Genomic DNA, 24021 nt, shown 5'->3' on the forward strand with positions numbered 1-24021 from the left:
ATCTCGATTTTCTCAATTTCCCAAGTCTAGTACTGAATCTACAACATCCTAAAATTTCTCGTAATCATGATAAACTTATATTAATTATTTACTATGCTAATTGCCTTCCTAATTTTGAACTGTCTATATATTCTTAAGATAAATTAACCTGGCTCTAATCATTTTAATTGAAGGCTCAAATATTTTTATTATTCTTTTTTCAAAACTTGTTAATGATGTTCGTCTAGACCAGCACTGTCAAATTCATATAGAAACAGGAGCTAGTAAACCATAAATCAAGTTCCTTGTGGACTGCATATTGACATAGAAAACCACATAATAATGTATTAACATGATCTATGTTTTATTATCTTTTTTATTTTGTTAAATTTTTCTCAATTACATTTTCACCTGGCTCAGTCACTTGAGAGCTGTGGGCTACATGTGACCTATGTATTTGCCACTTTGGGGCTAGAAATTTCTCTTCAGGTGACTGTCAATTAAGCCTGGAACATTCAACAAATTTTTTTAAATCTTGAAATTTCCATATTATTTATCTTTCCATGAGATGTGTCAACCTCAAAACCAAAGAATGTCAGAATTCTCATTACTTCTTTGTTGTTTATATCTTTGTTACATTTTTTACCCTTTCCAGTAACAATGAAATGGTGTTTGATGTATATGTGTAAGTATACTGTATTTAAGGGATATGTTTGAGTTTCAGGACAGTAATTGAGGATGGATTGCTATAAGTAAGAAATAATATACTGTACTTTATACTGATTTTTTAAAAAAAGTAATATAGGGGTAGCTAGGTGGTTCAGTGGTCTAGAACAAGGCCTAGAGATGGGATATCCTGGGTTCAAATTTGATCTCAGACTCTTCCCAGTTATGTGACCCCTAATTGCCTAGCCTTACTACTCTTCTTTGGAATACTTAGAATTGATTCCAAAACAGAAAGGAAAGGTTTAAAGCAAATAATATAACCATTTGTTGGAGGAAAAACCAAAAGCTCTTCAAGTCTTAAATGCCATTTCTTCATTATTCAAATTCTTCAAATGTTTGAAAATAGTTATAATGAACTTAAATATTTTCTTTATGTATATATAAACAAATATATATATATATATATACATACATATATATTGCTTTATTCAAAGAAAAAGTTGTGAAGTGTACTATACATAGATTCTGAAAGGAATATAAAAAGGAATAAGGCAAGGTCCTTGCCCTAAAATGATTTCACTCACAGGAAAATAGTTCAGTGCAAAATAGAATTTAAAACTATAACAAGGAAAATACAAATGAAATTCTGTGGCACTTTTAGTAAGGAATAGATCCTTTTATACTGGGACTAGGTGAGAAAAGGTCATGGAATAATTACTTGAGGCAGTCCTTAAAATATAGGTAAAAATTAAGCAGAAAGAGCTGGGAAATGAGGACATAAGAAAGGAAATAACATAGATAAAGGCACAGAGGTAGAATGACATAAGGAATATTGAAGGAACAATGAAATAGACTAAACATATTTCTCTGAAATAATTTCTTACATGACATGGTTTTCAGACATGGTTTCCACTGCCTCCTGGTGACCCTACCTTTGTATTCTCCTAAATTTGATTTTAATGTAAAAGTCAACAAAGTGGAATAGATTAAGCTCGAAGAAAAATAAAATGTTCTTTTCTTCATTCTTGAGAGAATAATGATTGAACTAAAATAAAAAATATTCTTCATCTTTTTTTTTCCATTTTCATTTTAGTGATGAAGGTTCACAACTAACTATCTGATTTGTTTCATCAGTCACTCCTTAAACAAATATTTTATTAAGTGTTAACTGTGTACTATGGTGTTCCTGTGAGTTACAAAACTAAAAATGAAACAGTTCCTGCCCTAAGTGAACTTACACTCTAAGGAGGGAAGAAAGCAATTTGCTAGATATATGCAAGATATATATAAAACAGATAAACTACAACTTCAGATAAGAAGACAGTTACAATTAATTAGACTTAAGAAAAGTGCTTGGAAGGATATGGAATTTGAGGGAAATAAGGGATTCTAAGAGGCACAAGTGACAAGGGAGGCATGAGAGACAGCCAGTGCAGGTACAGTACAGGGAGAGAGATAGAGTGCTGTATGTGAGGAGCACCCAATACATCAGTAGTGTAGGAGAGGAGTAATTTCTAAGAAGAGTGGAGTGGTATGAAGAAATCAAATGGTGAAGAAACTTAAATAACAAATAGGAGAGTTTATACTTGATCTTAGAGGTAATGGGGAGTCACTAGATATTATTAGCAACTTAAATAACTTAAATAACAAATAAGAGAGTTTATACTTGATCTTTGAAGTAATGGGAAGTCACTAGATTTTATTAACAACTAGGTGTTGCAGTGGATAGAGTTCTTGCTCTGTAATCAATATCTGAGTTCAAATCTAGCTTCAGATATTACTTGATTCAATTTTCTTACATGTAAAAAGAGGATAATAATGGCATTTCTTTCTCAGGATTGTTTTCAGAATTAAATGACGTAGCCATTAATGTCCATCAAATCCTAAACTTCATAAGGTGTGTTATCATTGTTTCTTTTTAAAACATTCTTCACAAAAGCTACCAGAAAATGGAGATTCCTTCAGTTGAGCTAAGTAAACTACTGATTCAAGTGATAGCCTCACTTAGAAAAGAACTGAAAATTATCTAAACTGGTTCTGTAGGAGTCGAGTATCTTCAACAGAAAAACAAAGCACAGTTACACTCTATTTTAACCTAAGCAAAGAAAAGCTGAAGAAAGATGGACAGATAGGAGTTCCATTGCATCATCCAACTGTGTCTTGTTGATCCCGATTGACTTTTCTATTATTTCTTATGTACTTGCCTCCCTCTCGATTCTCTGCTGTCAGCAGTAATATCCTTTCCACTGCCAGAACCGATCGCTCACTTTCCGTGGGGGTGATGTCATCACATCTGTGCATTGCATCCATACTTATTTTGTGACCTTTACCAGCAGCCTGTATCCCTACTTTATTTGCAAAGCGACCTCTTCACTCTCTGCATCCTGGTGTGGGTAATTGATGTTTTATTTCACTTTGATATCTGAACTGCAGTGGGTGGGAGTGCAGTCATTGCTGGGACCAGAGCCAGTAAAGCTCAGGAATAATAAGCTGGATACGCAACAGCAGCTTATGGGATCACGTTTGGGTGAATGTCCTGAAAGTCTCCTGAAACCATAAGGTATTGCCGTGCCAATATAAGATGTACATGGAAAGCACTCTTTTTTTTCTTTTTCACAATTTTAGCAGAATGTAGGTGTTTGATAAATGTGAAATAATGAGAAACATCCCTTCTTCACTTACTCCTCTAAAGAAAGACTCCCTACCACACCCACACATCCACGCACAGTTTCTAGTATTTTAGAACTGATATGTCTAAGATGGACTCATAATTCTAACTTAATGACCAATTAGTCTACCATCTCCTATTTCTTGATTCAGTTCAATTCTTTTTGTTTACATTTATTAAAAGCTTATGTTTAAAAGATAGTGGTTATCGCTCCCATATTGAAAAAGAACCAACCTTGGGCTCATAGAACTGTCAATGAGACCCAGAGTTCTGAAAACCATCTTAAGTAGTTTTCCATAGTTTGAACCACACAGCAAAGAAGAAGGAAGGAAGAAGATGGTGCAACTTGCCATCGAGAAGAGGTTAAATCTGACATATATTGGACTGTTGTGCCATATTTTTGTTTAAGGATAACAAAAAGGCCAGGAAAAGAAAAAGAAGAAAGAAATCTTTTATCTTTATATTCACATATTTTAAAAGGCCCAATAGGATGCCATATTAATCTTTTTTTCTTTCATGAAAATTTTGTTGTAAAATATCTTATAAATAGCACCATAGTTCACAGGTAATTCCATCCCAGTTAGGTTGGTGAAATAAGTCAGCTCTCAGATTTGTTCATTCATTCAACATTTAAGTACCAACTGGGCACAAAACACTTTTCTAAATACTGGAGTACATATATAGCTTATCTATGACACAAGCTTTTATCTCATGGAATGTACAGTATGATGGTAGGTAGAACATAAATATCTATGACTGAAATACCCCAAACCAAGTAAGCATAGTAGAGTGGAAAAGATATTCTAAATTAAGAGTCAGGGGAAATAGCTGCTGCTCTGAGAGATCAAGGTCTTTCTTTTCACAAAAGAGATGATGTATGAGTTAAATTTTCAGTGATGGGTATAATAATATAAAGGTTAAAAGAGGGAAGAAAAGTGTTTCAAGGATAAGAAAAAATAAAAGCAAAGGAATGGAATTAGGAAGGTTCATGGCATGCCTGATAGACAAAGATTAGACCATTTTGATTTGAGAGAGATTTAGATGGCATAATTATGAAATAAGACTGTAAAGATATGGAGATACTATATTGTTTGATGGCCTCAAATGCCAGGCACAGGACTTAAAAATTTTCTAGAATCCATGGCTTGGGATGAAAGTTAGAATTCTAGAGGTTGATGAGGGCTGGAGAAACAGCATACAACATAAAGATCAAGTTGATTTTAACAATGAATGTCTTCTCAAAGGCCTGTAAAACAATTGGTATACTTTTTTCTTTTTTTTGAAAACTGTTATTTATTTAATTAATTTGTAATATTTTTCTTTTTTTTAATTAATTTTTTATTTTTAGAAAAGTTTAACCATGGTTAAATAATTCATGTTTTTACTTTCCCCTTCACCCCCTCAAATTCCCCTCCCCCCATAGCTAACTTGCATTTCAACTGGTTTTAACATGTGCAGTCAGTCAAAACTTATTTACATATTATTGATAGTTGTATTGGTGTGGTCATTTCTAGTCTACATCCCCAATCATGTCCTCATCAACCCAAGTGTTCAAGCAGTTGTATTTCTTTTGTGTTTCCTCTCCTGTAGTTCTTCCTCTGAATGTGGGCAGTGTTCTTTTCCATAAATCCCTCAGAATTGTCCCGGGTCATTGAATTGCTGCTAGTACAGAAGTCCATTACATTCGATTTTACCACAGTGTATCAGTCTCTGTGTACAACATTCTTTTGTCTCTGCTCCTTTCACTCTGCGTCAATTCCTGGAGGTCTTTCCAGTTCACATGGAGTTCCTCCAGTTTATTATTCCATTGAGCACAATAGTATTCCATCACCAGCATATACCACAATTTGTTCAGCCGTTCCCCAATTGAAGGGCATACCCTCCCTTTCCGGTTTTTTGCTACCACAAAAAGAGCAGCTATAAATATTTTTGTACAAGTCTGTTTATCTATGATCTCTTTGGAGTACAAACCCAGCAATGATTTGGCTGGATCAAAGGGCAGGTATTCTTTTATCGCTCTTTGGGTGTAATTCCAAATTGCCATCCAGAATGGTTGGATCAGTTCACAACTCCACCAGCAATGCATTAATGTCCCAATTTTGCCACATCCCCTCCAACATTCATTACTCTCCCCTTCTCTCATTTTAGCCAAATCTGCTAGGTGTGAGGTGATACCTCAGAGTTGTTTTGATTTGCATTTCTCTAATTATTAGAGATTTAGAACACTTTCTCATGTGCTTATTGATACTTTTGATTTCTTTATCTGAATTGCCTATTCATGTCCCTTGCCCATTTATCAATTGGAGAAAGACAAAAATCCACTATTTGACAGAAACTGCTGGGAAAATTGGAAAACAATATGGGAGAGATTAGGTTTAGATCAACATCCCACACCCTACACCAAGATAAATTCAGAATGGGTGAAAGACTTGAATATAAAGAAGGAAACTGTAAATAAATTAAGTGAACACAGAATAGTATACTTGTCAGATCTCTGGGAAAGGAAAGATTTTAAAACCAGCAAGAGTTAGAAAAAATTACAAAATGTAAAATAAATAATTTTGATTATATTAAATTAAAAAGCTTTTGTATAAACAAAAACAGTGCACAAAATTAGAAGGTAAACAACAAACTGGGAAAAATCTTTATAACAAAAAATTCTGACAGAGGTCTAATTACTCAAATATACAAGGAGCTAAATCAATTGTATAAAAAAAATCAAGCCATTCCCCAATTGATAAATGGAATATTTTTCCATGGTTACAAGATTCATGTTCTTTCCCTCTCCTACCCCTACCCCTCTCCCATAGCTGATGTGCAATTCCACTGGGTTTTACATGTGTCATTAATACCTATTTCCATATTATTGATATTTGTACTAGGGTGATCATTTACAGTCTATATCCCCAATCATATCCTCATCAATCCATGTGATTAAGCAGGTGTTTTTCTATTGTGTTTCTGCTCCCACAATTCTTGCTCTGGATGTGGATAATGTTCTTTCTCATAAGTCCCTCAGAATTGTTCTGGATCATTGCATTGCTACTAGTGGAGAAGTTCATTACATTTGATTGTGCCACAGTATATCAGTCTCTGTTTCTCCTGGTTCTGTTCCTTTCACTCTGCATCAAATCCTGGAGGTCATCCAAGTTCACATGGAATTCCTCCAGTTCATTATTCCTTTGAGCACAATAGTATTCCATCACCACCAGATACCAAAATTTGTTTATCCATTCCCCAATTGAAGGGCATCTCCTCGTTTTCCAATTTTTTGCCACCAATAAGAGTACAGCTATAAATATTTTTGTACAGGTCTTTTTCCTAATTATCTCTTTGCGGTACAAACCCAGCAGTCGTATGACTGGATCAAAAAGCACACAGTCTTTTAAAGCTCTTTGGGCATAGTTCCAAATTGCCCTAAATTCCTAAATCCAGAATAGTTGGATCAATTCACAACTCCACCAGCAATGCATTAAATTCATATTCTTTAATCCAGTAATCCAGTAAACCACTAGTAGGTCTGTATCCCAAAGATATTTTTTAAAAGGGGAAAGGACCTATTTCTACAAAAATATTCATAGCTGCTCTTTTTGCAGTGGCAAAGAATTGGAAATTGAAGGGTCCATCAATGAGAGAATGACTGAACAAATTGTGATATATGATGGTAGTGGAATACGCTTATACTATAAGAGATGATGAACAAGATGATTTCAGAAAGAACTGGAAAGACCTACATGAACTGATGCAGAGTGAAAAAAGCAAAACCTGGAGAACATTGTACACAGTAACAGCAATATTGTGTAATGATCAACTGTGATAGACTTAGCTATTTTCAGCAATACAGTTATCCAGAACAATTCTTATGTCAAAGAATGCTATTCACCTCCACAGAAAAATCTTTTGGAGACAGAATGAGGATCAAAGCATATGATTTTTCACTTCAGTTTATTTAGGTTTTTACTTGTGGGCTTTGGTTTTATATGATTATTATCTTGCAAAATGAAGAATGTGGAAATATTTTTTGCATGATAATACATGTATAATCTAGATTGAATTACATGCTAGCTCTGGGAAGGAGAGAGAGAGAGGAAGGGAGGAAGAAAACTTGGATCATATATCTTCAGAAAACTTATGTTGGAAATTTATTATTACATGTAATTGGTAAAATACAATATCTTTATAATGAAAGCTAAGATCTTTTACTTCCCTCACTTTCTTTATCAAACCATTTCTATACAAGCAGGAATCAGTCCTTGAGTGAAACCGTATTCAGAAACTTCTATGGGATGACAATAAAAATAGCAAACTAGGGTGAGGGATAACAACCATAACAACAGCACTAATAATAACAATAACAACAACATTTTTACATGACTTTTAAGATTTTTACAGTAATTTCAAGACCACATGAGTAAGTGAAATAGAAATGACAAAACCATACAAATATGTCAGAGCTGAGAACATGTTTTATTTAATGATGATACTACTTTATATATTTGTTATTTATTATCCATTTTTAAAAATTTACAGAGCCACCCAAAGTTACAGTTATGCCCAAGAGTCAGTCTTTCACAACAGGATCTGAGGTGTCCATCATGTGCTCTTCGACTGGCTATCCAAAACCAAAGATAGTCTGGACATATAATGACCTATTTATCATGGGCTCACACAGGTACTGTGTTTGTATCATCTTCTTGGGTTATTTTTTGTCCTGAGGAATAAAGATAGCTTAAAAACTTTTTTTAAAGCTTCCCTAAAATGTTTATGAAATTTAAAAAAATATTTTGATAACTATATTTTAATATAATTGGTTTCATTCATGATTCTATGTACTATATTTTATGCTTCTAAAACTATGATTCACAAACCCATAAGCTTCTTCAGACTGACAAAAAAAGTCTATAATTTAAAAAGGGTTAAGAACCCCTCCTCCAAGAAAAACTTCCTTAAACACCACCACCACCACCACTCTCCCCCACACCCCCTGTAACTAAGGGAGATTGTGCCTTAACTAGAGTTTCCAGATGTTGCTAAAACATCAAGAAATGCAATCAGAAAATTCAGGAAGAATGACTTCAAAGAGTTTTAAAACACTGAAATTTGCAGTTAGAAAGACTAGGTTTCTATTTTTACATTAAACAAATACTAACTCATGTAAAACTTGGAAAGTCACTCAAGTCACATTGGAAAGTCACATTCTGTCCTTAGTTTCCTCTTCTGTAAAAATTATACTCAATGGCTTTGAAGATCCTTTTTAACACTAAATTTGTGATCCTGTGACTCAGTAATCACAACATATGGAGTTGTTCAGAACCACAATATAATGTTTCACATTACCATTCACAAGTTAAGTAGAGAACATGTACTTCCAATCAGCATCTTTATTCAATCAATCAACAAACGTTTATTGACTGCCAGGTGCCAGACACTGTGTTAGGTGCTAAGTGATGTTTAATATCATTTAGATAATGTGTATTAAGGTGGCCTTATTGTTTTGAGAACTCTATTTAGGAAAAGATGCTATATTTCATTATGATCACAAGGTTATTCACATACATGATTTCATTTGACTAATCAGCATTCTTATGAAGTTTATAGATTAAATTTCAATATTCATATCTTATATATGAGAAGATAGTTTCAAAGTTCTAGAATTTAGGACCTGGTCTAAGAGTATATACCTAGAAAATGGTATAATCAATATTGTAACTCAGGTCTTCTAATTCTATTTCTAGTGATGCTCTGGGACCTATACTGTTTTCTCCCTCTAAAAGTCAATACAGAAATGAAAAAAAGCACATTAGTTCTAATGAAATAGGGTGGAGACATTCTAATAGACAAATGTCTTTTCTGTTAGCCTATATGTAAAAGCATTTTATACTCCAGTAGTTTTTAAAAAGCCATTGAATCCTGGCATACTTTAATAGTATAACAGACATGTGAAACATAAACAAGGACGCTTCTAACCAGAGGACTTTCATTACTTTGGGAATGGAATAAAGAATCAGCATTTTAAGCCAGATTCTATCCCTGGGCCACCATCAACTTATTGTAGGCTCTTAGGCATTTGATGTCAAGTGCTTTTGTTTATTTTATCTCTAAATGGCCATACTCATTCATTAATAAATAGTACATTCATCAAAGCATATTCATTGCCATATGTATTCTTCATAAAATATGTATTCCTTTTGAAGAAAGATAGTGTGCAATCATATTGCTACTTTATAATGTCTCCAGTTGAAAGTAACTTAAGATACTCTTTTTCATCCAGGTATAGAATGACCTTGGAAGGCACCTTGATCATCAAAAATGCAATTCCCAAAGATGCAGGAGAATATGGATGTTTGGCCAGTAACTTGGCAGGAACCGATAAACAAACTTCTACTCTAAGATATGTTGGCAAGTATAAATGTTTTAAAAGACCAATAAAAAGAGTAAATACTATGATTAAAAGCCTTTTCAGAAATATTACTTGAAGATGTTAATAATCATTATAGACCTATTTTGAGATTTTTTTACATTTGTAATGCAAATATAATTTGTTGGAGCTCACATTTATGTGGATATACTTTGTTTAGCTAAAGGACCTTTCAGATAGTTGGTCCATTTTTTTTATCTTACCCTACTGTTTCAAATCTTCCTGAATCCTGTGTGACCCTGGACAAGTCACTTGACCCCCATTGCCCACCCTTACCACTCTTCCACCTATGAGACAATACACCGAAGTACAAGGGTTTAAAAAAAAACAAAAAACAAAACAAACAAATCCTCCTGAATCTTACACACACAAAGTAGATGATTTCAGCTTCCTCGCCTTCTACTCATTTGAACTACCATCTCTGCCATTACTTAAGAAGGATTATGACATTTTATCTAATGCAGTTTATTTATTTATTGTTTTTCTTATATATTTTATAACAACCATTAATCTTCCAGTATTTCATGCTTAAACACTTACACATTTATGTTGAATTTTTTGGCACCTCTTATACAAAAAAATCTCCTCAAGGTTAGAGACTCTATAATGATGTAATAATTTTTAATTGTTAATCATGAATAATTATTGAGTAGCAGTATGAGTGATAATATTTTGTCATTAACTTATTTCTTCTATAAGTTTCCAGTGTCCATACTTTGTCTTCCTCTTAAAAAACAAACAAACTCATAATAACCTAGGATACCTTGTAAATCTTCTGGTCTGGAAATAAAATTTTTTCCTGTAATTTATCAGCATTATAAGGTGGAAAAGTCTGTTTGTGATTCCCATTATACAGTTCAAAATCTGCACTTAATTAACTTAATTTATTTCTATAGTTTTTGCGTATGTGTGCAATAATATATTTTTTTTTCTTTAAGAGTATTCTCTCCTTGACACTTTCACTGTTTGCTACCTTAAAGTACAGCTTTTTAAAAAAAAAAAAAACAAAAAACTTCTTCCCTAGAACTACTGAAATCAATTCTATATTGATCTGTTTGGGAGAATATGTTGTAATTTTTTACCTTAGAAATGCTTAGTTTTCTATGTGCATTCATATACATATTTTTCATTCTGCACATACACCATACACAATATAGTAGTTATGTATATGGTAACTTAGTTTTTCATTTATTCATTCTAAAAGCATTTTGAAGCAACTACTGTGCTAGACACTGATTATATTATATATTCTCTTCCTTTTCAGATGCCCCCAAATTGACTGTAGTTCAGAGTGAACTCTTGGTTGCCTTGGGGGACACAACAATTATGGAATGTCAAACCACTGGTGTTCCATCACCTCAGGTCAAGTGGTTTAAAGGTACATTTGTTAAACTTATCTGTTTCATTTTGCTTTTTCCCCAAAAAATGATTTGTTAAAAGTTTGTTTTGGTGTGAGACTTAGCAGCACCATAAAAATGTGTTTATGACCTCAGTGGTGACTGGAGCTCAAAGTTTTGAACTCTTAAGTTTCAGTGCTTCACATCTGGTGTAGATTACAGAACTGTGAAAATTAAAGATGGAAAAGTTCTCTGCTAGTCCAGCTGAACATTCTCTTTGTTAGTTTAGGATTCTTTCCTGTATTGTAGCATATTCTCCAGAAATACTGTAGTCAAGATTTAAAATATCCTCACAAATTTGAGTTTATTTTCCTTTGAGAAACAGAAAAGTGTAGTGGAAAGAATACCAGATTAAGGGTCAAAAGAATTGGTTTAGTACCTTTTGGCCCTTATCTGTAAAATATGTATAATAGCAATTCACTTACCTCTTTAGGCTTTTAATTTAAAATTTACATATAAATATATATTTATATGTATATATAAAGTCATCACAATCAAGTGCTATATAAAGAAGAAGGATCTGTATTGGTCTTGATCATAGAATTATAGATGGAGATCTGGAAGGTACCTAAGAGGCCATCTAGTCCAACCTCCCCATTTTACAGATAAAGAAATGGAGGTCCAGAGAGTTTCAGTTATTTGCCCAGGACCATGTGTCTGATAGTGGTAGAACTAGGATTAAACTCAGATTCTCTGGCTACAAATCTAGCACACTTTCCACTCCAGGCTGCATCTCCAATGGCACTCTATCCACCAGTGTAGATTACAATGCCTGTCTGCCTCAGTTAGACTACATCATTGAGTTACTATAGCTGAAAAAATTCACTGATTATAGAACAAAACTCTTGATTTTAGATACTTTAAAATTCACTAGTCCAATCTTTAGACAATAGACTCCCAGTTCATTTATATGGAAGGCTCAATTACATATTAATTTTATATCACTACATTAAAATATGATTTCATTGGTATTCAGAGGATAGAGATTGCAACAGATTTATTGTTTATTAGATAAGTCTTAGAGTACTGACTGATACTCAAAGAGTGACTTACTTTCTCATGTATGACATGAATTCAGGGATATAATTTGAGCCAAAGTTTTCCTGATTCTGTCTTATAAAGCACTCTGTGTTTAACAAAATTTCCTTTATGTATGCTATGTTGATGATACCATTTTAGTTGGCATTTTATAGTTTAGGAGACCTTTGAATAATTGATCTCATATGATCCCTTTAGCAAATCTTTTTATGTATGGATTTGTCTTATCATCTCAGGCTTAATAAAGAAACTTCTCTGTGCCTGAAACATCTTCCTTTTATCCTTACATTTGTTCAATTATTTCTTATTCTTTAAAGTTTAACTCAGATATTCTGCCTTCCAGGGACATAGTCTGACTTTGATCCTTAAATCTCATGTAACATTTTGTTTTCTTCTTGTTTAATGAATTTATCATATGTTACTGTTTATTATATTTAGCTTTCTTTGTGTTTTACCCACCTAAAGCAAGGACTGTCTAACCTAAACATTATATTTCTCCTATTGCTTTATATAATATTATACAGAGTAGGTATCATATATTTATTATGTTGAATGAAAATTAAATTACCTGCTCAAGGGCAAAGATTAGGTAAATGGCAATCTTGGTACCTGAAATCAAGTTCTTTAATTACAAATACCATGATGCTATTATCATTAGGAAGTTTTATAGCGTTTCCAAAGATTTTTCAACAGTTAAAATTTTTAAATAAGTGTTTTTGTTAAAGTATAAAGCAATTGATGCATAAATAAAGATATACCATTACTGGGTTTATTATACCATTAGATGTTTTTTTCTGCTTTATAGCTTTCTATTGTTCCACTTAAAACTGTTAAGACAATTCCATAATCCCATCATAGCCTAATAGAGCTAGAAGAGACTAAAGAGATTATTCAATCTAGGGTTCCTTAACTAAGAATCTGTGAAATTAAAAAAAAAATCTTCTGACAACTACATTTCAGTGTAGTTTGTTTCTTTTGTAAAATATGCATTTTTAAAGCATTAGTCTAGGACATGCTTCTCTAATGATTTCCATGACATGAAAAAAAAATCTCTCAGTTAATCTAATTCGCTTATTTTATATATAAGTTAACTAAAGTCCAAAGAGGAGAATTGACTTGTCCCCAGGTCACATAGAAAGTTAGTGACAGAGCCTAGCCTCCAAGTCTCTTGAATAAGATGACCAGTTGGTATTAACTCTATACCTTCTCTAATCTTATAATAGAATTATAATAATTTGACCCCTCCATAAAATCCTATGATGATAGAACTGGGAATTTGAGTTTTCTTTCTATAATGCTCATGGTACTACTTCGTGTTTCAGTGTGTATATATATATATATATATATGAGATGGGAAAATATCCCTGCAACCACCCTATGTAAAGGTTGCTAGTAATATTCATAAAATGCTTTGTAATCCTCAGATGTAAAAAGTTAAACAGTTCAAAGAATTATTGTTATTATTCTGTTTGTTATATCCCAAACATTCCCATAGTAACAAGATGATATCATAATCATAAAATTATGAATTCACCTCGAGCCCTGGGAAACATGAAGTGAAAAGAAAAAAAAATTTCATCCAGAAAAAAAACACGTTTAATGATAGTAAAGGGCAGCACCATTTCCTTTGTCCTGTGAATTAAATATTTATAATGGCATTTCCTCTAAAGAGAGAGTTTTTCTCTAATTGTTTTCATTAATCCAATTTGTTTTTCTCAACATAAATTAGTTTGTGATGACCAAAAATGTTTAAATAAATAATTGGATAAATATTTTAAATGTACTTCATAGCCTATTATATCCAGTAGGAACAATTCATATAAGCTAGTTTTTTAATCAAGTTGATCTCTAATACACATTCAGACTTTTAAAAAATAAAATTCCAATTATCAATTATTATTTATAGAGCACTAAAATGTCTGTTCTTTATTACAGTAATTAAGTTAGAGAAAAATATTCAAATTCCATGAAGAATCTACACAAAACAATACACATGGCCAAGTGGTTTCTCCCCAATAGCTAGTTGCTCTCTTAAGTAATATTGCTCCTTTGTTTAAAGTTTCTTAGCACCCTTCAGGCAAATGGATTTTACATTGTATGGTGGTGATAGAAAAAAAAGGACAAGAAAGAATAAGCTGAGAATAGTTCTATAGATACCCTTGGATAGGCATTCCATTTCTTCTTTTTTTGATCTAGAGTTTCTGATGAAAACTTTTGAAAGTAATTTTATTATATTTTTTCTCACAAAAAGAAAGAAAAGAATTTGCACAAATGTCTGACTTGTAAGTAGTAAACTCGGTTACTTTCAGTGAAATTGAACTTTCTAAATCATGTTGCTGTGTTTCATTACTCCTACATTTTAGAATTTTAATTTGTTGAGAAAAAAAAACAACTCAACAAAATTCTTTATTTAATCCCGTTATGATCAAATACAATTACAGAGGAAAAAAGTAAGAGGCAAAACCCAAAAAAACCAATGTACCAAGACCAAATATTTTAAGACTTGATGAATAGGAAGGTCACACTCCATCCTCCCATGGTGGGAGGAAAGTTTATGTCAACATCATCTGCTTTTATTTATGATAATTTCTCAGAGGCTCATAGACACTGCTTTATTTGCTTCTTCCTTTTTTCTCATGGTATGTAGTAGCAAACTCAAGAGGATGATTACTTTTTTGGAATGCTGAAAAATACTTAGTTTTGGCACTAACAGCTGTTTCTAATGTAATTTCTTTTTTATTTAAGACTTTTTTAGAAAAAAGAAATCTGCCCATTGTTTACATCTGTTGAACAATGCTCCATTTGGCGACCTGAAAAATCACTACAATTGTCCCTTTGCCATTTGGAAATGGAGCCAACTCTTGCCATAATATCTAGAACTGAAATATGAGTCCTTTGTGTAGTTGCAAGAAATACCTACATTCCAGGCCAAATTAAGAAGTTTTACATCAGATCATAAACTTTGTGCTTGAAGACACCTTAGCATCTAATGCAACCTTCTCATTTTATAAATAAAAAAAATTGAGACCCACATTGTTTAAGTGATGTGTCCAAAGTCATAGAGTCGATAACTCTAAGTGATTCAGAAACTATTCAAAGCATTGACCCTCAGTGACCTGTATCTCCCTCCTCATTTACCCCTACCCCATTAGACTTGGTTTAGCCCAGAAGTGATATTGCCAAATAGAGTGAGAGTTCATTGTGCCAATGGAAGATAAATAAATGTAGTAGATTAAAAAAACACACACAACAAAAACACCATTACCTTCCATCTTAGAATTAATACTATGTATTGGTTTAAAAGCAGAATAGTATTAAGAGCTAGACAATGGGGTTAAGTGACTTGCTCAGGGTCACAAAGCTAGGAAAAGTGTCCAAGGTGACATTTGAATCCAGGACCTTCTGTTTCTACTCCTGGCTCTCAAGCCACTTAGATGCCCTCTTGTATCATTTTTTTTTAAAAAAGAGAATAGACTTCTGCTACCTTTGAGCCATGAAGTTCTTGTCCATGATGTCCACCTCTACTTTCCTTGAAATTTAGTTATCATCCTTTAAGACACACACAGATATAAAAGAATGTATATTTTTTGGTCTCGGTGGGCAACGGAGGCTGCCACAAAATTGTGAGTAAAGAGGTGGCCTCTTAGCCAAGAAGACCTTTGTTTCAGTTTAGCCTCTGGCATATACTGGCTATATAATTATATACAAGTCCATTAACTTCTCAGTGCTCTAGTCAAATTGTTGAGAGAAGGATAAGTAGAAGTAGTTTCCTCTTACTGATCCATTCAATCCTCAAAAATTGACAAAATGAGTGAATTCAAAAATTGATTATTTGGAACTCAATGAACATTCCCATAGAAAGAAACAATGTTATGACTGGTGTTTTGAGTTATGAAGAAAAAAAAACAACCTACTTAAATGAAAATGTACTGGATCATTATAGATTTCTAATGAATAAATAATAGAAATATATTTTATAGTACTTGAACCAAACACAAATCCTTGACTTTAATATCTTCTAGAAGTAGTGAATAATACTGAAAAAGTCAGAAGAAAACAGATAAAATTAAGGGAAAGTGTCTAGCTTTTACCAGACCTAAGCTATACAAAGCTTCTGGATGGATCACATTTTTCTTCTATATGGGATTTGTGAAGTTAGAGTGGATTGGAAGGATGACTCAGCAGCTTTTTCACTAATTTTTCTGGGTCACTAACTGTTTCTTAACTACTCTTTCTCAATGATAAACTTATAGATTTGAGGGTTATAAGATTAGATAGTTCAAAGGAATGTCAGAAAAACTAACTCATGATTATTAGGTTGTTTTTTCTCAAATACTTTAGCAGTTTTAGTCTTGAAAATGTATATTGAAGGATCTTATAAAAATCATTTAATTTTATCATATTCAGTAGGTCTCAGAGTAAATTGGATTAAGAATGATTGCGGGGATTGTGCATTTTTCTAATTTTCTTTCTTTTATGTCAATTTAGGTGATCTTGAATTGAGAGCTTCAGTATTTATCCATATTGACTCACAACGAGGGATTTTGAAAATTCAAGAGACCCAAGACTTGGACGCTGGTGATTATACTTGTGTAGCTGTCAATGAAGCTGGAAGGGCAACTGGTCACATAACTCTAGATGTTGGTGGTAAGCATTCTATCCATGTCTGTACAGAATAAGTAGATCCCCCCTACCACCTTTTCTCTTATCATTGGCATTTCACAATCAGACACTTCATTTTCAATGTGTAATTAAATTAAAATGACAAAATATAATTGGGTGCCAAACTGGAAGCATGATGTTAAAGAAAAATTAAGGTTTTCATGGCTAAGATTTTATCTCTTTTATCTATAAATAATGATCATATTAAATGAGAAATTTTCAAAAGTGTTGCCCTTAAGAGTCATCTTCTTTGCACCAGACTTGATAATATATATGTCTGGACATTGAATGAATATAGAGGAATAGTTGGGGTAGCTAAAAGGGTCTTCATGATTCTTCTAAGAACTTAAAGTCACATCTAACCTGGAGGTTGGCCACATACTCATTAATTTAAGCACAACGCATAGATGTTTATCCTTAAAACTAAGACAACAGGCACAGCTAGGTAGCTCAAGCACTGGGCTTGGTATCCATCAGGAGGACCTAGGCTTAAATCTGACCTCAGACACTTCCTAGTTGTGTGACCTGGGCAAATCATTTACCTTCAATTGCCTAGCCCTGGCTGCTCTTCTGTCAGAATTGATACTAAGACAGAAGGTAAGGGTTTAAAAAATGATAATACTTTTTTCAGTTCTGGACATCTTGCCTCAGAATGAATACTTGAATTCTTTTAGGGTTTTAAAAGACCTTTACCAACTTATGATTATATTTGTGAATTTGGGGTAAGCATATATTTTGTGTTATCAGAGAAAGATTCAAAATGGGGAGAGAAGCATGTAAGGGGAAAGGAAAGAGGAATAGAAAGGGGAGAAGAGAACAGAAAAGGGGAAAAGGAGAAAGGAAAAGGGGAGAGGAAATAAAAAGGGGAAGAGTAATGGAGAAGTGGGAAGGAGAGAATAAAAAGTAAGGGAGGAGGAAAGAAAGGAGATAGGAAGAAAAGAAAGAAAAGAGGAGGGAGGAAAAGATCTGAAAAAAGGGGAAGAGAAGGAAAAAAGAAAAGGAAATTAACTTTCCTTATGGAATTTGTCATTGAATCACTCATCCTAATTGCCTTACTCCCTGGTAAATGGAATCTGAAGCTAATTTTCATCTCATTTGCCAGTGACTTTTTTTTTGGATTTAAATATTATATTTTTTTAGAAAAATTTTCCATGATTACATGATTTTTGTTTTTACTTTCCCCTTCAGCCCCCCTTAACACCCCCCATCTAACACACATTTCCACTGCCAGTGACTTCTGAGGTTTGTCCTCATTCTCTACAGTTACCTCCAATTTTTAATGGAAAGAATAGATCTCTTCCTAAACATAACATGGCAGGCAAAGAAAAAAAAAGAAAAATATAGTAGCAGAGAATGCTTATAATTCTCTCTGAATTTCTTGTTCCTTTTTTTCAGATAACCCAGTGATTGCATCCATTCTCAGTGTCCTATTTGTGCCTTGACTTATGCCCTACTTTATATAAAAGTATTAGAATTTTTTAGATGAATCCTGTGGAAGATATCTGTGTTTTTTTCTTTTCAGTATATATGTATATATTTTAAACATTAAAAGATGTAGAAATGGGAAATTAATGCTACAGGGATTAGAATGAATAAGATATAAAGTTCATTAATTTTTTTCTACATGTGAAAGAATTAATTAGTCATAACCAGAAAGATCTAGTCTAATATGGAGTGTCAAGATCTAAGAACTACATAAACATTTTCATTTGAATGCCAGAATGATTTGGATTTATAACTCCTTTATTTAAATTTAGGTATTTTGTGGCTTGAAAGAAGAACTGGCATTTTACTATAGTAGTATGGCTATTTTTTTCTTTATACTCTCCAATTACCAATTTTGTGGTTCTATTATTTTATTTCCATGATACCAAATTATATTTTTAAAATTTAATGTAATTCTTGGTTGCTTACTTCTTGTGGTGAGTTTCTTTTCTTTTTCTTTTCTCTAGTATCATCTCGGCCCTAGAACTGTAGTTTTAATTTGTAGCCATTTCAGGTCAACAGGGAAAGTTACCAATACTTTTTATTCTTCTGAAAAAAAACTGGTAGATTATGAAGTCATTCTGAAGAGAAGAGTGACTACATCAAACACAAAGTTAGGCCTGGCAGAATATTTGTAGCATTCTGCACTGCCTGGATTTCATTCTGAGGTTATGGTTTAGTGTTTTGTGGTCTGGTGCATCCAAAGCAATGTGCTCAGCCCCTTGGGGAAGGGAAAGGTCTTATATCAGTCTGTGTTTGTCTCATGTGGCACAATAGTTGCCATAGTTAGCATCTATTTTAATGATCGCTAGAGTAAACAAAAGAGAAAATATCACGAGGCAAGAAAAAACCCATCTTCCAGTCATTTAAAATTTTCATTTTAACAATATTCATGCCTTAGTTGTCTGCAGGTCCATTATTAATATTAATGACTTGAACGGCTCTTTAAAGGTTAAATGATCTTTTTTTGAAGGAGGGGAAGAGAATCATGACTACAACTGCTTGTCACCACTAAATACAATCAAACTTAAGTAAACTGTAGTAGATACTCCATTGAATGGTTAGTTTGGTTAATAGCTTTTGTTAGTAATTTAGATAATCATCATACTTAGTCTGCTGGTGAGTATTCATGTATTTATTTTCTAGAAGCCTACTACCCAACTTTCAGACTCTCTCTCCTTTGAATACTTCTTTCTGGGGCTCAATCTTAGGCAATCACAAATGTTTATAAAATATATTTAAAACCAAACAAAAAACACACCACATTTCCAAAACTGTTTTTGGTTTGCTTGATTATTTATTTTCCTGGACTTGCTCAGAAAATTAAAAGGAAAACAGGTCCTTTTAACCTGATATTTCCAAATCATTTGTCTCAATTGCCCAGTTTTAGTGAGTACTTGAGAACCTTCTTATTTTGTAATGAATGAACGTGTTATCAAAATGGTTTTTTTTATTGTGGGGAAGATTATTTCATAAAATCACAGAATTTCGAGGCTTATGGGAACTCTGTGGCTATATAGTCCAACCCATACCTGAAAAAGAAACCCCAGCATAGCATCTCTAATAGTGGTCATCTTGCCTTTGCTTTAAGACCGCCTGTGAGTAGGAACCCACTATTTCCCATGGGAACAAGAGCAACTTCCTCTGGTTGAATTCCAAAAGCCATTTGAAATTAGGGAAGATACTCTGTGTAGTTTCTGGCCTCAAATAACCTATTCTCCTTTTGGACTGTTCTAATTGTTATGATGTTTTTACTGACATAAAGCCTAAAAGTGTTTCTTTGAAACTTCTACCACTTACTCTTGCACTCTGGGAATGAACACTAAAAGTTGTCATTTTCAACATGACAGTTTTTCATTATAAATATCTAATAACTTCCATCCAACAATCCTCCACTTTGACAAATTATAACAGTGGTTTAAAAGAAGTCTATGTAGCATGTTATATGAAGACTACTTCTGTTATGGCATTAATCATGGGTCATAGTAACTTCTGCTTTAGTCAAAAACTTGTAAGGACATTCTTATCATAAGAATATCCTTAGTCTTTAATGCTCTTTGTAATAATTTATTTTATTTATAAGGGAAAATGGTCAATAGCAAAATAAAATATTTTAATGTCTTTATTTTGTTGATGAAGAGAAATATTCCTTAGTTGGGCTTTTCTGAAGAAGAAGTAAAACTAGGACTATATGAGGGGACTGGAAGAAATGGTAGTAGATGAGGAAATAAAGGAAGGCAATTCCTTCCCAAAATGGAGAGGTGAATTTATGCAATTAGGATTTGTCTTCACAATCCCCATAGCTGTGGTTGATCTATTTTTTGTCTCTATAAAACAATAAAGCTCAGCTTTGTGATTGATGATTTCATAGTGTGACTTAAGTGCTTTTACCAAAATAACAACACAATAACATTTACTTCATAGGATCCTCATGAGAAACAAATGAGAAAAAGTTTAATGTTGAATTAAACTGCTGCCTACATGCCAGCTATTATCATTTTCCAATTTTGCCTTGGCTTACTGCCATATTTCTAAGATTTCATGATGCTCATGGTATTCAAGTGACAATAAAGTGGATTATAATTAAAATGGATCATTACCATGACTCTTCCCAAACCTCAGGTTTCTGAATATCTCTTATATCAGAGTTTTCTACTTTGTTCTCATAACATATATGCCCACAATCTCATCATAACAATACTTAGATTTGCATATTTCATTTTTATGGCACTGGAAAAGTTACCTATCCTAAAATTAGCATTGTACACTAAATAAATTTGGCTACCACTTCAGAGAAAGATATTTGATTGACTCTTGGTCTTAGGGAGTAGTTATCTATAAAACTAATCTGTTTTGTCAATTTATTCCTTTTGAGAGGTTGAATCCCCATATCAGTTGATTGAGATAAGCCTAAGTACAGAAACATACAAACACACAAACACACACACACACACACACACACACACACACACACTGCTTTGAACATATTTTTTTATTAAGAGCACTTATTTTGGATTCAGTTAAGAAACACATTGGATAACCTACAAAATTCACAAATTTATTGGCAGAGTACCTTTCTCTTGTACTTTTCCATCTAGCAGAAAAAACATTGCTAGGAAAAAACATTCGTGCACTTACACAAACACGTGTACATATTATATATACATTCCAGCCCCAAAGCCAATTTATAGTTTCATATTTTAAAATCACAGAATACTGATAACAAATATTTATTTAGTGTACTTAATATATAACGTACTTTGCTAAGCTCTATGAAGATATAAAGTTGTACAAGAAATAGTATTTAAGGAAAGATTGCATTCTAGAAACAATATTCCAAGAAACTATAAACAAATACTCCCAAGAACTCCTAGAACCAAAAGACAACATGAAAACAGGAAGAATCCACATGTCACCTGCTTTAAAGATTTCCAATAATGAAAAATGATAGGAATGTTGTTACCCAAACCCAGAGCTTCTAAATAAAATTTAAAAAAATACTATAAGTAGCCAAAAACATAGAGTCCAAAATCTAGAGAACATAGTAAGGATCACATAAGATTTGACAATTGTCATCATAAAGGAATGGAGAGCCTAGAATTCAGAATTTCCAAAAAAAGCAAAAATTAAAGCCAGACATCCCACAAAAACCTCTCTGATAAAACTATGTGTAATTCCATGGAAATTGGAGGTAGGAATGGGAAGGGACTTTTTAATAAAATATGGGATTTCCAAGCATTTGTAATTAAAAGGTCAACACTGATTAAGTATTTCAAGTGTAAATATAGGACTCAGAAGATACATAGAAAGGAACTCACATTTATTTAATTGGGAGATAATCTGTGGGCATAAGTTATTTATGTATTGTGGGATAAAAAATATTTTCTCCTAAACTATGTTTTTAAGTAACAGAGAAATGTAAATATGAAAGAGAAGCTCTAGAGGGTTTTTCTGTGTTTGAACAATATCATAAGAAAACCAATAGTTTGGAACAGTACAACATATATATTGAGAGAAGAATAAAAAGGAAGAAAGAATGAAATCACATAAAAGAAGAGCATAAGATTGCATTAAAATCTACAGATTTAAACATAGAGGAATGGTGCAGGTTGTGGATATACTTTCAACTTAACTTTTATCTAAATTGGAAAGGGAAAATCAAATTGCACTCAATTATACTCATCTACACATATGCACATATAAAGATATCAATTCAAATTTAATTCAAAAGGGAAATAAAAAGTGAAAGGAAAAAGAGAGAGAAAGATTTGGGGTTTTAGTGTGAGACAGGATAGGTAAAGGGACAAAACATGGACAAAACAAACTCGATATTGGAGAGAAAAATGTAAAGAAGTCAAAAGGAAAAGAAAAAGCAAAAATCTGGTGTCAGAGGCAGGGCAAGGAAAAGAAGAAGCCTTTGACAAAATGGAAACTCACCATTTGATTTATAGTACCCGTGTCAAACTTCCTCTGTTTTTAAAAAAGAAATGAGATAAGAAGAAAAACATAAGCGAATAGGATAGTGGGAAATACATATAATAACAATAATGCTCCTGATATGAATTGGGGGAACTTATCCATAAGATAAAAAAGAATAGCAAAATGAATTCAAAAACAAGATCCAACAATGTTACTTATAAGTAAATGCTTGAAACATAAAGATTCACTTTGAAATCAAATGAAAGCCTGAAGCAAAATCTGTTTGCTTCAACTAAATTCAAATAAGCAAGTGTAGCAATCATATTTTTAGATAAGTTTACAGTAAATAAAGACAAGGTAAAAAGAGTGAAGCTAGAAAATTACATCATCCTAAAGATACCACAGATTACAAATTAATATCCCAATTTAATATATATGTATTATATATACACCAATCATCATAATATCTAAATTCTTAAGGGAAAAGTTAATGAAGTTGTAAAGAAAATTAAATTAAGATAGTTGAGGGACCTAAATATACCCCCTTTCAAAATTAGATAAATCTAATAAAAAAGATAAATAAGAAAGAAATTAAGGATTTTGTGTAGAACTTTAGAAAATTAGAATAGATTTCTGTCCATTACAGAATGGAAAAGAAATGAAATTAAATACTTTCTATCTATACATTGCACATTTATTTTTTTAAAATGACCATTTATTGAAGCCTAAAGACCTCATTTAAAACACAGGAAATCAAAAATACAAAACCACATAATTTCTAATATCAATTTAAAAAATCATATTTATTAAGGAAACATTTAAGAAATTAATAAATAATTAAAACTGAATAACATAATTATTGAATCTAATGACAAATTATAGAAAAAATGAAAATTTAATCAAAGAAAATTATGGTAATGAAACAACAACAGGAAACAGATAAAGTAGTGATTAGAGGAAGATTTCTCTTTCTAAACACTTTATCAACAAAAGTTAAAAAAAAAAAACACAACAAGCCAATGAGTTTCCATTCCATATTTATGGGGGACAAGGTAGTATAATGGAAAAGTGTCATGTTTGGTGTTAGATTACATGGCATAATTGCCTAATTGCTCTTCCACAAAGAAAATGTTATATCTCCTTTATCCATGCATGTTTTTTAAACTGGCTAGCTCCCTTGTCTTTACTGTACTTCTTCCTTATCTTGACCTGTTGGATTGTTTAGTTTATCCAAGATCCGACTTTACCTCTATCTTCTATATGAATCCTTTCCTTATTCCCCAACCCAA

The 24021-nt window shown here is 32.6% G+C and overlaps 1 protein-coding gene across 1 annotated transcript in view; it reads left to right on the forward strand.

Annotated features, from left to right (window-relative positions):
* Positions 1 to 24021, forward strand: part of HMCN1 (hemicentin 1) — a 526219-nt gene that overhangs the window by 253315 nt on the left and 248883 nt on the right. Inside the window, exons 12-15 of the mRNA XM_044672125.1 lie at positions 7844 to 7985; positions 9585 to 9712; positions 10996 to 11109; positions 16655 to 16813. Coding sequence (XP_044528060.1) covers positions 7844 to 7985; positions 9585 to 9712; positions 10996 to 11109; positions 16655 to 16813 — 543 coding nt within the window. The remainder of the gene's footprint in view (positions 1 to 7843; positions 7986 to 9584; positions 9713 to 10995; positions 11110 to 16654; positions 16814 to 24021) is intronic.

The sequence above is a fragment of the Gracilinanus agilis genome, chromosome 4, assembly GCF_016433145.1.
Source record: "Gracilinanus agilis isolate LMUSP501 chromosome 4, AgileGrace, whole genome shotgun sequence".
Lineage (NCBI taxonomy): Eukaryota > Metazoa > Chordata > Mammalia > Didelphimorphia > Didelphidae > Gracilinanus > Gracilinanus agilis.